This window comes from Fonsecaea erecta (genome assembly GCF_001651985.1).
Source record: "Fonsecaea erecta strain CBS 125763 chromosome Unknown Scaff19, whole genome shotgun sequence".
Classification (NCBI taxonomy): Eukaryota; Fungi; Ascomycota; class Eurotiomycetes; order Chaetothyriales; family Herpotrichiellaceae; genus Fonsecaea; species Fonsecaea erecta.
In genome coordinates, this window is record NW_017387262.1 from 47,221 (window position 1) to 64,130 (window position 16,910).

General features: G+C 52.5%; 2 protein-coding genes across 2 annotated transcripts; both read left to right on the forward strand.

The window, feature by feature from the left end:
• Positions 1–368: 368 nt before the first annotated feature.
• Positions 369–935, forward strand: AYL99_11959 (hypothetical protein; the record flags this gene model as incomplete). The annotated part of the gene is made up of 2 exons (XM_018843463.1): positions 369–555; positions 616–935. 2 exons carry the CDS (start codon positions 369–371, stop codon positions 933–935), a joined length of 507 nt encoding a protein of 168 aa, XP_018687203.1.
• Positions 936–8,521: 7,586 nt separating this feature from the next.
• AYL99_11960 (hypothetical protein) lies at positions 8,522–8,972 on the forward strand (the record flags this gene model as incomplete). Its single annotated transcript, XM_018843464.1, has 2 exons — positions 8,522–8,679; positions 8,789–8,972. The coding sequence occupies 2 exons, from the start codon at positions 8,522–8,524 to the stop codon at positions 8,970–8,972; spliced, it is 342 nt and encodes a 113-aa protein (XP_018687204.1).
• Positions 8,973–16,910: the final 7,938 nt, after the last annotated feature.

Genomic DNA, 16,910 nt, shown 5'->3' on the forward strand with positions numbered 1-16,910 from the left:
TTTTTTACCCACCAACCCCCACTATGTCGGGTGAATACAGATAATGTGAGGAGAGATGCTAGGGGAAATCGCGTGATGGGACGAACCCCCGAAGATCTGATCTGGCGCCTGTTGTCTCGACGAGTACCGGTCTCAGATTTTATGTATCGTGATGTCGAAGTCCGTCTAATTGCCTGAATAGCGTGCTCTTTGTCGAGCGTGTCAAACCACCTATCTATCTTCTCCAGAGGTTTTGCTGACACCAACCCATTTTCACGACCTACGTCCGTATCCTCCTGTGAAGAAAGAACGCCCCTGGCATTATTGTCGCCCTATCCGGTAACCACCAGCCCGAGCTCGCTGGCGTCGTCGGTAGCTCTGGCTCTACAATGAAATCTTCTCCCTCCGAGTTGTGCCAGGAGTACGTTCCGGAACCGAACGTGCCCTGGCAATCTACCAAAGCTGGAAGCACTGATGGACCCTCGTCGGGTGCCCTCAAGCGACTGCAGCGGCGGTGGACAGGGACCTCGACCTCCCTGTCCAAGAACGTAATCTTATTTATTGCTGCGGACGAGAGTATAGGCCACTTGTCCTCCCATCACAGCAAGGATGGTGGGTCCTGACGGGCTTGCTCAGCGGCTGAGAAACCGGATTTCTCTTCACATAAGGGGCCTCGACGGGCTTGTCCGAGTGGTAGTTCCGAGACGGCGGCCTTTACTTGTTGTATTGCCGGACCCACTGAGAATGATGCAGATGACGCCCCTCTCAGTGCTCAGGCTGGACCCGAATCAGGAGATGATACGGAAGATAGTCGCTCTCCATCAGATCAAGCGTGGGAAGATTGGGAATGTTGGGAATGTTATTTTCCCGAAGGATATATAGGCGCATTGGGACAAGATTTTATGAATGCCCCGGCGACGGCGAGTTCCGACATTAATGAAGAGGAAGATTATTAGGCGGAAGAAAAGAGCCCAACAGGCAAAGAAAGCCGGCAAAGGGAAGGCCGCGAAAACCAAGAAGAGTATCAAAGGAACGAGGGAAACGAATGACACTTCTCGAGTCGGGAGTGTCCTGCCACGAAATCATTTCCTCGCCCAGGACTCGCAACACCTTGCTGGTGAGGCACTTGAACAGAAGTTTGTGCTGCTACCTACGATCGCCGCCTATAACAATTCGCCGAGGTTCGGTGCACTTATGCATCTTAATACCAAGAGATTGGTTTCCTCTTCGGCTGCAAGAGTAGCTGTTTAATGTCCATGATTGATAATAAATTGGGATTCAGCCTGGGGATCACTACCCTCGCTTGCAGTGGGCTGCTCACTGTCCACGGGTCCGCCAGCTGCACGACGCACACCATTGACGGCCATGACAAGCCCGTTTGAAGTTCCGGGCTGGCTGGAAGCAGGCAGACGCCCAATTCGAGCACTTGATGTGTCAAAGGCAGTTATTTCCCCTCCGAACAAGTCTCTCCTGAGTCACAAGGCGATAACACATCGGTGTTGCGCGTGGCGGAGCAAGTCAATCGATCCATAGGCTTTCCAAACCGGTTCGTTAGTTCGTATTACATAGCCACTCCCTTTTCTCCCGGGTTGTTGATCAATCAAAAGCAAGCCTTGGAGAAATGAAAGCGTTATCCGGTGCCGTCGGGCTCCAAACCACGATCTCGAGCCCGCGTCGACCGACTTGCCGTGCACCCACCCATGTGTCACCATCAATGCTGCTACGGGGTAGGCAATCGAGAGTTCTGCTGCGCATCGGATGCGGCGAGGAGACGGAGAGGGAGGACGGCTCCCGTAGATTGTGATAAAGGCCATTGAGTATCGAAGACCTAACGCATACGATCCTCCATCACAACATTACCAGGAGGAGTTCGACGCAGAAACCATCTCTGGTGTCTCTCTAGCAAGGCAATCTCCCATTTTGAGCTGTATCTTGAATGGTTCTCCAAGACTTCCAACCGGAACAGGCAAACGAATGGGCGTGTCACCCGGGAAGCAGGGCTGTTACAATGTCTGTTACAATACGCTTCCCGGCCGACAACACCCCATGGGGCGAATGGCCCCCATCAGGCGCTTGGCCCCCATGGGGCGAAAAGGGCGAATGGCCCCCAATAGGTATACACAGAAAGAGATAAATAGGACCTCTATTCTCGCACTGCTGGAGAGGCCCTCAACAGTGCGAGAAGTCGATGTCTAAAGGACAGCTTTATACAAGAATCAAGATACGTGTTCAACCCTCTGACTCTTCGTCTAACGATCCCACCCCAAGGCTCTCTGACAGGCTGACTCGGCCACAATAGGAGGCTCCGGTGTGGGTATCGGTCCCGTATTGAACCGAGCAAGGAAGACTTGTGTTCTAGCCTCGGTGAAGACATGATCATCTGAGCGATACCGCTGGATGGCTTTGGCTCGGTTATCCTAGCGAGTCTTGGCATCAAGGACAGCAACCGCACCACGAGCCATACCGACAGTAGAATCGTCGAGCATATTGCGCATATAAGGGTCCAGCCGAACCTGGGTCCATGATGTCTGATTGGCTTTCCAGCAGCAAGGATGAATTGAAGGTTCGATAGCTTAGTTAGGATGGACTGAAAACTAACGGCCAGTCGACGGACAGCCGCCTCTCGGTCTGGTCGGGTCGTTGATTGACTGAACGAAAACCCAAGTTCGGTAAGCGTGTGGTTTCTCTACTTAGAGTGGTCGAGTCTGAGTCCTGAGTGCTGGGGAGAGGGGTTGGGTCTCTCAGTTGCTGAAACGCCGGCGTTTGATAGGAAGCAATAGGACGAGCTGCTGTAGGTAACGGAGCGATTCTTGGACGAGGAGTGTCCTTGACGTTGTATGGGTAACGGTTGGGAAGATTTATCCTGCCACTAAGGATGACAGCTGGGTTAGATGGAGGTGGCAACGATGGCTCTTGCTGTGCTTGAAGAGGGAAAGCCCCAATCACTTGTGGTATGACGCGTCCCACTCTTTCTTAGTTTTCCTCGCCTGCAACTGTTCCAGGTCGTGAGGCAGGTACTTCAGCTGATCGAGGTAGGGGCGTTCCAATAGCAAGGGCCAAGTCGGAATCAAATGTTCTCTGATATGATCGAACAGATGTTCGTGGCGCTGAGGGAGATGCAACCGGGGGAGGGGAGGGTTGAGCTGTAGACTGCTCTAACCTAAATCTCTGAGGAGCTTTTGCGTTGCGTTTTCCCAGTGGCTTTGTATCGATGTTCAGGCTCTTGATTTCCTTGTTGCTGATGTTTCTCGGCATGAAGACGACAAAGGAAATGAACGATTGAAATGAACAAAGGAAAAGGGTGTCGAGAGGAAGAGGGTTCGACGAGTAGGTGAGGAAGTGGGGGATCTGAGAATAAGGAAAACCGAGCGCAGTGCCACGGAAAACCTAGGAGGATCGTCTCCAGTCTTGCAACAAGACCTTTGGCGGAGTAAAGCGTTGCTACCGGATTGTTGCGTGACACAAGTAAATGAGTCTCGACGCCAGCCCACAACTAGGAAAAGGGAGATTGCCACAATGGCAGGGGTTGTTTGTTGAGTGTATTCTGTCTATCTGAGTAAGTACAAGTGAGAGTCTGTTGATGACTCGAGTAGCTAGAACAAAAGGTAGGCAGGCGGAGACAGGCTAATCCTGTCTTGGGCTAGCGCCGCACGTGACAGCGGATTCCAAGTTGGGAGTCCCATATGCCGGCTGGAATCATGAAAGGCGCCATGGTGTGATTGATGAACTCCGTGCCATCCTCCCGGTGCCTGAACATGATATTGGCTGAGCACAAGTGTCACCCGGGCTGGCACCCGACCCCCCGGTTGACAACACCCCATGGAGTGATTGAGGCGAGCCGCCCCCATGGGGCGATTGGGGCGATTGGGGCTAACGGCGCCCATGAAGTGCACCCAGAAAGAGATAAATAGGACCTCAATTCTCGCGCTGTTATGGAGTCCTTCAACAGTGCGAGAAGTCGATGTCTCAAGGACATCTTTATATAAATCAAGATACGTGTTCAACCCTCTGACTCTCTGTCTAACGATTCCACCCCAAAGCTCTCCGACAACAAGGACCAGGCAAGTAAGTTAAAGGGGGTGCCAGCAGAAAAGTATGGTTTTCTGGAATGAACCCTTCCTGAGTATCAACTCAGCTTCGAAGATCAACGTTAAGACGCAGAAAAAGCAGCTTCTTCCTCCCTCGCTGCTGCTGCCGTAGGATGATGACAGCAGACAGCAGACACCAGCCAGTGGGCAATCGTGTCGGGATTCACTCGTTGCACGAAGCTTTGGAACAACTCTCTCCTGCTGGCAAGCGCCAATAACTGTATCACACCTACGGCACGCTTTGCCAATATCTGGCCAACATCTCTGTCTGAGAGTTCTGAAAGAAGCGATCTTGGAAGTGCAAGGTCACGTCCTGGAGACCATTCGTCTTCAAACCCCTTCTCGGAAGTTGCCAGTGATTCTTCCGTAACAGACGACCAGAATTGGTAGAGCTGGGAATGGATTGTCCCTGTGGTCTGCTCCATGAATGCCTCTCCTCGTTCATTGGATTCCTTGTGGAGATCATATCTGACTGTTGGGGCTGAGTGGCTGAGCTGGAGGATGTCTATCGCACACTCGGACTCCGCCGTCTTTGGATAAGAAGGGTCTTTCAAGCCGGAGTCGGAGAATGACGCGGTCATCACACCTGATTGTTGGCAGATTAGATACCCATCCAAGAGGTGAACAACTCCTTCACTGACTGTTGATGCTTCGGGCTCGGAATGATGCCTCATGTAAACCTCTGGTGTCTTCTTCTGAAGAGAAGAGATCCAGCACAGACAACGAGCAGAGAGACCACCCAGCGCAAAGAATCAGATAATGGCAGACGTAGAACATATTTACTCTCTGGCAATTGTAGTGTTTGCTGCGTACCAGCCCCGAAAGCAATATGTCCGGGTACACACGGTCGATCAAAAGCCCGTAGCTGGATGTAATGAGCAATTGTCCATACGTCGAGCAGCGCTGATAGTGCTCAGCCATCTCCTTTACGTAGCTGCCGAGACGAGGGGAGCGTACGGACTTCTCCTGGTGAAGAGTCAGCTGCTGTTCCCGTATTTCAACTGCCGTTCGTCTGTTCTCCCTCCGCCAACAAAACATCATGGGTCCTCCTTCGCCACCGCTCACAGCGAATGTCTATGCAATGGAGCGAATTGGTCAAGGGAACCTTTCCAACACCGTCCCGTCTCGATACCCGTTACCTTCCTTGAGGACCTCAACGTGACCCACCTATCCCCTTCCTGATTTAACTTGGGTGCTGGATATCGATGGATCACGTTCTGAATGTTGACAATCGAATTCCATTCTCCCAGACAGCAGATTCTTCACATGAGGCCAAGTGGAATAGACCGAATGACGTTCCGAGTGAGCCTACTCCACGACGTGCCGGTGATTTGAGAAAAGACAGCAATGCATGTCAACAGGTCATGGGACGGGCTAACTGGCTAGCCCCGGTCCATCAGGCTATGATATGGCCTCATCGAAGCCTTGACTGTGGCCGGCGGTGGCCGTGGCTCCTGCGAAACTGACGTCACCAAGCATCAGCTCTTAGTTAGCTGGCAATGCTCTCTGGCCGTTTCCGATATCGCGCTGAAGTCCCCATGCGGCCGCGCACGAAGCTGTTAGTGGACAAGGACATCGAGCATCGGCTGTCGGGCACCGGTCGACAGATTTGAGTCACAACATTTTCAGGTCCGAATCCAGAGCCGCGAGTTCAGATGCCACAACCGCGTTTCGTTGGAGAGGTGACCCACATCCCTCTCCCTGTTGTTCTCGCGCGCCTTCAACTTCAGCAAGGGATGTCTCGCGGACGTGTCGAAGTCCCCTTCCAGTATCCGCCGAAAAACAGCTTTTTTCCATCCACCCAAACATCTGCCAGCTTTTTGTTTATTGCCCGGGTTACTGGTCATGAATCAGGTCAATCAGTAAGCGTCAACCGGACTCTCACCGGATTCGTTAAGATGGGACATCGGAGCCACAATGTAAACGAAGTGCAGCCGCGAGGAGGTCCATGCCCGCCGAAATATCCTCCACTATCTCAAAGATGAATCTGAAGACCCCGATGAGACGTTTAGTCTCACACACTGAGCTCGGCTCCGTAATCTCTCGCAAGATCGAGGCATGCGCTTCGGTTCTCATATATGTAGACATAAGACCGGGCTGTGATGCTGAAACGGTTGGTAACCGTCGGAAGAAGCTCGAGGGGAATATTGAAGTTCTTCCTATTCACAGGACGATCCCTGGCTAGCCCAATGGCCGTGGTTTCTAGCGAATGCGACACCAAACAATGGCTGCCAGAAGGACGATGCCACCTTCAACAACCCCCTCCAACGAAAGGTGGCAGCCGGTATAGACCTTTTTCGGTTAACTGTTTGTTTGGGTGAGCGCCTCCAGCTTGCGTCTCCGTCATCTACCTGGCCGGTATCGAGGTCGACGCGACCGCCGTGCGAATAATGGGAATCCCACCGGCGAGAATATGTATTAGGGGTGGCACTCAGGATTCCTCTCCGTAAACATTTTTTGCGCGTCCAGAAGAGAGGTGCCACCGCTGGTCGAAGAAAAGAAAAAGCCCGCCTTGCGAGCACCCCTCCTGCGATATTGTATACTCTCGCAAGCACATGGCAGCCCTCATCCTCCAATATGATCTTCGTATGTACGGTTGTCCCCGCGAGCCCCAACAACCCTTCGTCCTCGACTGTCTGATCCTTGGGAATATCAAAGACTTGCTGAAGGTCGGGTCGACCGGAGCACATCCAGGTCCCGCAGTGGCCTGGCCACACAATCTCGCAGCCATGTCTGTAAGGGAGACGAGGAATTGTGACCCTTGAGAGATTCGTGTGAGCCACGCATCAAAGGGCCACGTCCCAATCCGCATCGTTGTAAAGATGGACGCAGTTGTGATCCTCCCGCACACTATGTCCTCATCGACGTTGAGGGCGTGCTTGCAAGCACCAGCAGATTATTTCAACGTTTTGACGCATAAGTCTGAGTTAGGTTTCAGTGGAAGATTCTTTGGTTAGGGACAGGCCACCACGAATGTAGGTCCCTCTCTGAGAACATGTGGGATCGTACGTGTTGCTTTGGCGGCTCCGTGTGGCCGTCTGCCTACACCCTCCATGCATGCGGGGTGTACGTGAAGAACTAGAGATAGGTAGGCTGCTTGAACGGCGAGGGACAACACATTATCTTGATTATCGCTCCGCGAGATCATGTAGATCTTGTGAAATCCTCGTGCCTGATTCTGAACACTGCGAGCTGCATGAAGATCCACTGATCTCGACGCAGGAGCAGGCAGCTGATGAGCCGAATTTCGATGTTGAGAGCAGCAACACAGAGGACTCTCCGGTTTGATGGGCCTAAATAAGTTCCGACTCAAGAAGCAGACGAAAACAAAACCATCACGACACTAACGCATCACCGCGCTGGCAGTGCTGGAGATACTGTATGCATGCGAACGAGTTGGATGGATAGGTGAAAACGAAAGCTCTTCCTGTCCCCTGGAACCGAGAGAAAGATGGACACATAAACCAACGGTCATTGTCAGCGAGGATCACGACGTCCGCGACGTGCGCCCGGCCGTGCGTGACTACGTCGAAAGAACCGACAGATACATTGACACCATCGCGTTGCTCTGCATTGACTCTCTTCCCTGTATTTGGGGTTATCATGCAGCGACTCGGTTGCCCGGAACCCTATATAGGTGTTCACTCCCTTCTTGTGGGGAGTTCAGTCTTCCAGCGGATTCGCGTGATAGATAGATCGGTCGTGACAGCAAGCCTACGCGTCTCCACCTCCCCAGCAAAGGCCGGGCGGGTCAGTGTTGACGGAGGAATGCCAGGATGAGTAGAAGAAAGAAGAATCAGCCGTTGAAGAAGGATGTGTCGCCGATCTAGTGATGAGCGGTGAGAATGGATGTAGGAGATCGATCAATCAATCGAAGAGCTGGAAAGAGGCAATACTGCTGCTGAAGTTGACGCCCACTTGGATCCATCATTCTCAACGACATACCACGCTGTATCACATCGCCATCTCATCAGGTCTGGCCTCCTGCTGGAAGTCAGGGACCTCAGTGCTGCGTCATGGAGAGCTGAAACTCGCTTTTCCTCTTCCAGATGGATAAGCTGGCTCTCTTGCGTTGGACTGTGCTATGTCGCGATGTCTCGATGCGTCTGTGGTAACTTTAACAGTCATGTCGACGCCTGTTGCCGTCAGCACAGGCCGCTCATCAGGAAACCAGGATGCAGTCGTCTCGATAAGATGCGATCTTTTGGCGGATTGATTTGAGATGGGGCACAGGAGAATGCCTCCAGGTTTGTTAGAGAATCGTCAAAGAGGAGCGGAGACACGTCTTCGGAGCCCTGTTCATGTTCGGCTGCTGAGGAAATTAGTTTTTCAGACCAATTCAAGTGCTATTGTAAAGACGGTTTCTGGCGGGCCTCATGTTATGGATCATGAGAGCCAGGTTCCGCTTCTGAATGCACTGAGAGCTCAAGTAGGCAGGCCTTGACTCGCACGACATGGTGGCCACTCACTCCCGCGCGCGGCAGCAGCAGCATGTGGTGGTGTCTCGTACTACTGGGAATCCAGTGAAGGGTTGCGACGCAAGCTTCGAAGGTCTGCGCCTTCGCAGCAGTGACCAAGACGAAAAGGAAAATCTCGCTCCGACCAATGAAAGGTATGTTGAAGACTGAAGGGACAGTGGACAATTGTAGATTGTTTGCGGAAGAGATAGTCGGCTGGGGCTCACGAAACTGAACACACGCATTGACCCTGCAGAACCATAGTCTCACCATCAAGAAAACTCGTGTCGCACAGAACGAGGAAGAGGATCGCCAGAAACCTTCCAGACCAGCGTGCGGCGGGTCATTGAGCGAGGCCAGCGGCTGCGAATCGATCTTGGACGTTGGTGGCAACGGCGCGGCATCCTCCTACGCCGAGAAGAAGCCAAACTGGGTCAGAGGGTGGTAGATGTGATACAGCACCGGTTGATACGACAACATATAACCGCGCCGAGAATACCACCAGAGATCATTGTCCAACTTAACTCCAGCCAAGGATCCTAGTACAGGGACCCCCGCCCCGCCCCAGCCGCCCTGGATAAGCAGAAAGGTACATCCCTTTGGAGTCGGTGAAATTCCTCACAGGGTAAGATGAGACACCGGCCAAGCCTAGCAGCGTCAGATTGCATGTTCGATGGAATGTTTGCCGTGCTCTGGGACGTAATTACAGAGTTAGTTGGCCGAGGCAGAATGATTCTTGACGTGGCTTCTCGGGGTGTAAGTCTGGCGGATAAATGAGCACTCTGCGTTTCGAGAGACCCATCTCGAACTAAAACCTGAACCTTCGCCTCCGAATTCGTCGGTGGAGGTCGTCCTGATAGGATGGCGTAGGTCCGAAACTCAGCAATCGATTGACACCCAAACGGAAAGAAGACTTTTGTGAATTGCTGATGACAGTGACGGCCGTGCAAGAAATAGATCCTGACTACTTATTTTGTCTTTGCCGTACTGCCCTGTATGAAATAACAAGGCTCACCACGTTGTAGCAACTGCGAAAGGCATTACCTCCCCAGAAGCGGGAGTCAGGACACCGTAACTAACGCCAGCCGACTATTGATAAAGTTTTACAGGTGAAATCAAAAAGGCAAGCAGTGCTGGTGTCGCAGCCTTGAGTCGGCATTGCCTGCATGCCGGACACAAAGGGCTTGAAGTTGGCATACCATTCTTTGAAAATGAGTTGTCGGGGCGTAATGGTGGTGTCAATGACCCGTTTTGTGAGGACGTTTGGCCATGGTCAAGAACGGAAAGAAGACGCACGGGAAGAAGCGAATGTGGTTCACGGGGAAAAGAAGGTAAAAATCCCGCGAAACGAGGCGGGTGCAAAAGGCTGGTAGTGGAAGCTAAACGGGGTTGACCTGATGAAAGGCGGAAAAAATTGGTCTCTGGCTTTTACTTTCACCAGAGCTGTTCTGTGTTGTCTTATGATGTGTGTCAAACAGAATACTCCAAATACCAGGTCCTCGAAACAGAGCTCAAAGGCTTAAGCACTCTGTAATGGACCACATGTCAGAGATCGCTGAGGCCCGGCCGCTGATATTTGATTTGATTCGCGCTGAGCGTCATCAAAGAGACGTCCAGGGTTGCTCAGAGCTGCTTGGAGAGTTTCATGGAAAGCGACGCATGACACTCAAAGATATGGAAGACTTTCTTGAGTATTGCTCTCAGTTAGTCATCCTTTCCTTGAAGGACCGCGACGCTCCCGCCACGCAGCCAAGTCCCCAGCCATTGATTAAACACGAAAGGAACCACGCGGTCATCCTCTCAAAGATGCTACCTCATCTGAAGACAGACCCCTGGGACGAACAGGACAGCTGGCGAAGACAGGCGCGAGCGACAACGCGGTGGATGAATCTTCGTCTCTGCAGCCGGAACATCCGCAATGCTTGTATTCAGCCCGGGTTAAGCCTCTCAATAGGTTCGAGAATGGGGCGCATGGGACGTCAGCGACCTCTAATCGAGACGAATATGATGCTGCCTCACTTGCAACGAGGATACACCTTCAGAAGGTCCGTGTTTTGACAGCATTAACGAGGTTGTGCCTCCTTTTACTTTCCAACGACGCATCTCTTTTGTGCTGACGCCAACGGCATCGCTCTTGTTCTTGGTTTGGGGAAGCAAAAATAAGAATCGAGAGCGAAGGAATGACCTTGCTCCTTTGTGAGTACTTCTTGCGCTCGCAGTCTGCAGATGTCTGTCCTGTGAGGCGTAGAAAGCGGTCGAAGATGGGCTTTCCTTGATAATTCAAGCCGCATGATTGGAAGTTTAGCAGGTCTTCGAGACAGTACTTTCGGGATCAATACTGGCCTTTATGCATCCTTCACTCCGTTCGAGGAGTCCACTGAGACCGGGTGTGTCAACCTTCACAGCGTAATGGAACACGCCGTGCTTTCCCTTGGTTGACACTTGTGTCGGTTTCAGACTCGCATGCCGGCTTGTTCCCCATGATGATATCACGTAGCGCGTTTGAATCAATCCATGTGTAGGACAAAGGACTGTTTCCAAGGTTGACAGAGTTGTGGCAGCGCAGACAGCGCAGGCAGCGCAGGCACGCCACGTGCCACATGTGCCACTCGTTGTTGATCACACGATTTGACGACCAGGAATCACACATTCGCGTCAAACAACGCGTGAAAAACCGCAGGTTCAAACGAACGCCATTCCTGCCATTCAAAACACTGCAAAAAGCAACGGCCGCAACTTACCGCGTCCACCTATCCTCCCTCCACCTTCCAAAGAGCCGCCGTCGAAGAGCAACTTCGACCCTCACTCTCTGTTACACTCGACTCTCCTCCAAACTACATATCAGAAAGATTCGAGCTCCAGCTCGGCCGACCTGTGACCGCGGCGCATCATCGGAGAACAGTATGATCACGACGGAGTTCCAACGTTGGTGGCTATATGGCACAAGTGAGTGGAAAGTCTCATCTGCCCCTGTGGGCACATCACCTGCTAACCCACCAAAGTCTCTATCAGGTCTCTGTTATTTGCCCTCACTTGGTTCATGACATTTTGTCTGGTCATACACATATACGAATGGGGGAGATCGGCCAGGGTGAGCCTTGTGAAGATTGTCAGCGTTTTGATGCGTGCTCATCAAGGTATAGCGAGCCAGGCGTCGTGCCGCCTTACTGCCTCAATATCGTACAATCTAGATCGAAGAGCCAGAGGCTCTGGTGCGATGGTGCTGATGCAGAAACACGCCAATGACGATGGAGCTGTTGGCATCGACAATTCATGTCCTCCACAACTGCCAGGCTTTTGGAAATGACCACTTCTACGAGATCCGTGGGGGGATGAGAGCAGGTAAGGACCGGCCCAGATCAACTCTTCGAAGCTAAATCTATACAGCATGTGCTTCTTCAACGCCCATGGCGGAATGAGGACCTGGGAATGTTTGCAGAGCTGGCTTTTTTGACTCGAGGCACGACATGTACGATCTTGTGGGCACGACTGAAAGATCAAGGTTATGATCCCGGGGCACAATGAATGCACAACCTCAGCGCTCCACGGAGGGTGTGTCGGATGAATACTGCTGAAGTATGATACTCGGGCCGGTATCCCAGAATCTTTCTGTTTGCTATTGAATCACGATGCTTTTCCCCGGTACCGTGCTGTCCTGTTGACCGGAGCCTTGCTTCAGATGGGCAATACTCAAATCGATGCCGTCGGCACCGCCGGTGTGGTGTCATCCCTGCTGTGTCTAGTTCCCGCCTGCGTCTTGCGTTCTAATATTTGGCTTATCACCAATTTGTTCGACGTCACGCCCTCACCGCCTTAAACGAAATCCTCTATCCAGTGACCATCCTGTTTGTCTATTTCTAGGTGTGGCAGATGGTCTCGGGCTATCTGTCATGAGCGGGGCACCCCTGTGGCTACGCCTCGTTTCCCTTGCCAGCTTGTTGGGATTATCGTAAGACAATATCCGTACCGTCTGCTGTTTGGACCAGCCCAAAGTGGGGTGCCTCGTCAGATGCCGCATCCTCGTTGTCGCTGTTGCCGATGAGCCTGGTATTCAGAGGGAAGCAGCGGTGCCGGCTGGGCGCACCATGAGATAGCAGCTCTTCTGCACCTCCAAAGCCGACTGCTCTCAGGCTGCTCTTGATCACACCGCGATGTCTCTTCCGAAAGCTGTCCTACCACGTCTTCCTTCGACCTGCTCAGCTTATCGAGGTCAGGGAGGGGGCTTGTTCGATGTGGCGGCAGTCGTCCGAAAGTCAGTCACTTTCCTCGCATTGTTCTTGTTCTGTATAGTTTCCGCAGACTCCTCGGCTTAACGATTGTCGTGGACATCGAGGTCGTACTCTTCCGAAACAGATGCTCGCTCATACCGACGAGGTTCACAGGTAATCTTTGCGTTGATATGTACAACGGTCAAACTCATAATTGAGTCGAGCCAGCACCGAGATCTACGCATACCCTCCTTAAGCCTGGGTACAGTTATCCAGCGTCATCTGGGAGAACCTCTTCACCTTGGTTGCCACGGTACGGAGTTCGAGCGGCGTTGGGTTATCTTTAGCGGACCCAACGGCCAGACGATCGGCGGAGAAGCACGCAGAGGTCGTGACGTTAGCCGGTGGAGTCGGGATCGTGGTCCTACTAACCTGCATTTGCAAAACTTTATCCACGAACAATATAACATGCGACAGAGGCTCACCCGCACGAATCAATCTAATCTGGCAGGCCGGTGACATTGAGGGACATCGAGGTGGTCTGGGTGTACAGTACTGACCCGTGTCGATGTCGGGACTGCCGCATATTCTTACCTGAGCGCTCCCGTGGACGAGGACAAGCTTGATAGTGGGGTGGTGGTGTACGTGGCTCTTTCTTTACTTGAAGTGTACCTGACGAAAGTCGGATTCTCCAGATTTCTCTACCTACATCAACGTACACGACATTGTGGCAGTGGAATTTGACCGACGGGGTACTCTGGATCATGGAACAGCAGATCCGGGCGACCTAGGTGGTCGGACAAATAGTTCAGCACTAGCGGAGCGCGTCGAAGGAATCACATTTCGAAGCTCCTCAACGAGGTCGTTCTAGAACAGCTCACAGCCCTCCGTCGACATGTTTGATACGGCTGCAGGGTTGCGGAATGTCAGGGTCTCTCCGCGTGGTTTGGAACTGACTGCTCGCCCATATTGACCCATGGTCAAGGTTGGATGAAGGCCATGGTGGCGTGACGCTCTACGGGCTTTCTGATCTTTCCAGCCAGCGAAAAAGGACCACACCCACGAGCAACAGGAATTGGACACAGCAGTTCGAAGATCATGTCCAGAGTGTTTGGGCTCCTGTCGATATCCATTCAGTAGCGCTGTACCTAAACTGCAATGGAGCCACAAACAGGCCATGTCTCTCCGTGAGGCTGGATGACGGACAGTCGGCGAATGATCTGGACCATGAGTTGGGTGATGGATGGTACAGGTAGAGGTAGACCTGGAGTCAACAACGAAATGGGAGCACAGGCTCCTCGCTAATCACAAAGACCAATCGAGGGATGGAGGGCGCGGGTTCACGCCCATTGACCGACATGATCATCCATCATCATGATTTTTCAGAGGTGACCAAAGAATCCGTCGTCTGCCAACTCTCACTCGAGAGGAAGGGCTCGTCAGTCAATCGGCAGGAGCTGGACATGTGGTATAGATTTTGATGGGGCCAAGACTCCGACGACGGTGTGATACGGAGGAGGGAGACTGAGAGTAAGAGAAGAAAAAAACATGATCGCAAGGCGCACGACACGCTCCAACCGCATAGCACCGGAAGTAGTCGGGTGTGAAAGAGATGTATTGTCAGAGAGCCTTTGCGTGGAACCGTTGCGCGAATGGAGTGCGAGTTGAATGCGTATCCCCTGAGTATCTAAAGCTGTGCGTGCGACATAAACTACTCGTGTTGTGGGAGAAAGACAAAGGGTTCTCGCTCCAGCGCGAGTATGAGTGTTTATTCATACCCTCGTGAGACATTCCAGTCCGTCCATTGGTATGTACACGCACATACCACCGTAATCTATCTCCCTTGTAATCCCCTGGGCTGGTCCATGTGCCGTCACGGACCCTTGGCACTGGTGCACGGTGGCATGTACATACAGTAAGTATATAGGCCACGCACTCGGGGATCCAAAGCATTTCACACTTTGCCGCGAATACCTCCATTCATTGCACTTCTATCGGTCGGGTCCGGGGGCGGGGGGGGAAATTGATAACCTTTCTCACGCAGTGGTGGCTGTGTGTTCAAGTTCAAAATCGGATCCAAGGCCTGATCATGTTCATGCAACAAAAAACTCATGCTGTTGTCAACGGCCGTGGTCCTCACAACGCAACTGAGCACGAAGTAGAAATCAGTCACATCTCTAGACGACAGTCATGATTCATCAACTCATCGCTTTGTCCTTTCACCAGCAGATGGGCCCCGTGGCTCCCCGAGTTAGAAGGGTGCAACCAAGACTAGTTATGCGCTGGGATTGTTGGCAGAAGCATGGCCGTCGCTACCCTTGGCCATGCATGAGACACCGTAGTACAATCATTCTTTCATGCGAGCGAGCTCGAACGATATAGAGAACAACATGCCTCGCAATGTCAAATCCACTGGAGACGATTTGGTCTTTCCTACACTACCGACCCCGGTCTGCCTTCGATGAACCTTGCCGGATACAGCACCTCCACCACTGTCAGATAGCGTTGCCTTTGCCTGCCACACAGCCGTCTTACGTATACAGTATGCATGATATCACGGTGCTTACAGTCATACGACACCTTGAAGGCATTAGGGATGGAGCGCTCCCAGATTCAACAGTGATATGGTATGGCAGTTGTACCCATCGCCCCCCAGCTGTCTAAATAGTCCTGAAGCTCCGGCGGCCCACAACCGGTGCGACGGTGGGTGGCGTCTTCGCCCATGCTCTTGGATCGTGGCACTGCTTGTCGGTGGTCCGAGGAAGGGCGAATGCCGTGAGGATGGAGTTGACAGGGTTGACCTGATCCTTAGGAACTAGTCCTATTTGGGACAGATCTCTTGGCAGTCATGCCACTTGGGATATTGACCGCGCACAGGCGCCCTCAACCTTTCAGATCGTCCTTCGTACTTCAATTCATCGCCTGTTGAGCTCAGAACCGCTACCGTGATAGCGGGGGATTGCTGGTGTTGACCGCACCTTCGACGGTGTGTAGGTCGAGCTCAATGGAGGTAGTATCTAGGTATGGTATCACGTTCAGCTCCTTTGATTGGCCTCCCAATGCAATAGCACAGTCAAAAAGCACTGGGTACCGCGGGCACCTCGGGCTTATGACGGGAGCATCTACAGTCAGCCACTGCGGACGCCTAGAGCCCATAGAGTGGCCATTGCAACGGCGCCCTGATAGACATCCACCATTTACTGTCTCACGGCCTGCCATGTTGCTCTACCACCATCTGACGGCCAGGTCACCGATGCTGGTCCCGCAACACAGTGGAATATATCGCCTGAACTTATCAAACTATTACCTACCGGCGCACCTCTTGGAACGATTCCCAGCGCCACATTTATAAAAATGCCATCTAAGAGCGAGTTTGAAGCAGTGAAGAAATATCATCAGGATAAGATCGACGTAAGGAATGGAATTGTCACCCGGCAGCTCAAACTCGTGGCAGATATAATGAAGGCAGAGGCAGAGGAGCGAGGAGGAACTCTCCCTCGTTGCCCTGTATATCCTGTCTCCTTCTTTCCCCTCAACAACAGGAACATCTGTTGCGCTCTGACACAAGAACTACCGTTCGCCTATGGGAGCTTATATTTGTTCAGGACTAGATAGGCAGAGGAGGCTGTGGACTTAGCCCTCCGGCTGTGTCACTATAGATAGAGACGACGAGATCCCTGGTTTCAACAAGCAAGTCTCCTTTTTCGCCTTCTCCGCCTCCTTCCAAGTCATCATCTAGACCCAGCACTGGGTCCCGAGAAAGCGCAAGCCAGAACACAGGCTGCGCAAGATGGTTCACCGGCCACCTGGGGAGAGAAACAATCTGGGGAGAACCCACCCTCCTCGACAAATGACTCGGAAAGTCTTAGTAATGAGGCGTCGTCGCGGTCGTGGACTTGATAAGTCGATGTTTGGAGGGAGAATTCCTGCCCAATGCTTTCCGAGAAGCCAGTAAAAACGCAACCAAGACGCGGGGGCAAAAGGATGAATCGGGGAAGGCGTGCACGCGTCTGCCCTGACGGCAATTGTTCAGGCTCAGTTGAGCATGCTGGAGCGGCGCTGTGATCGAATCTCTGAAGGAAATGGAACCACGGAGTAATTGTTCTTTGGTGAGGATGAGCGTTTCCAGCAAAGCCCCCTGGAGGAAACTGCCGGCGAAAAGGTTCCTGGAGAGATTC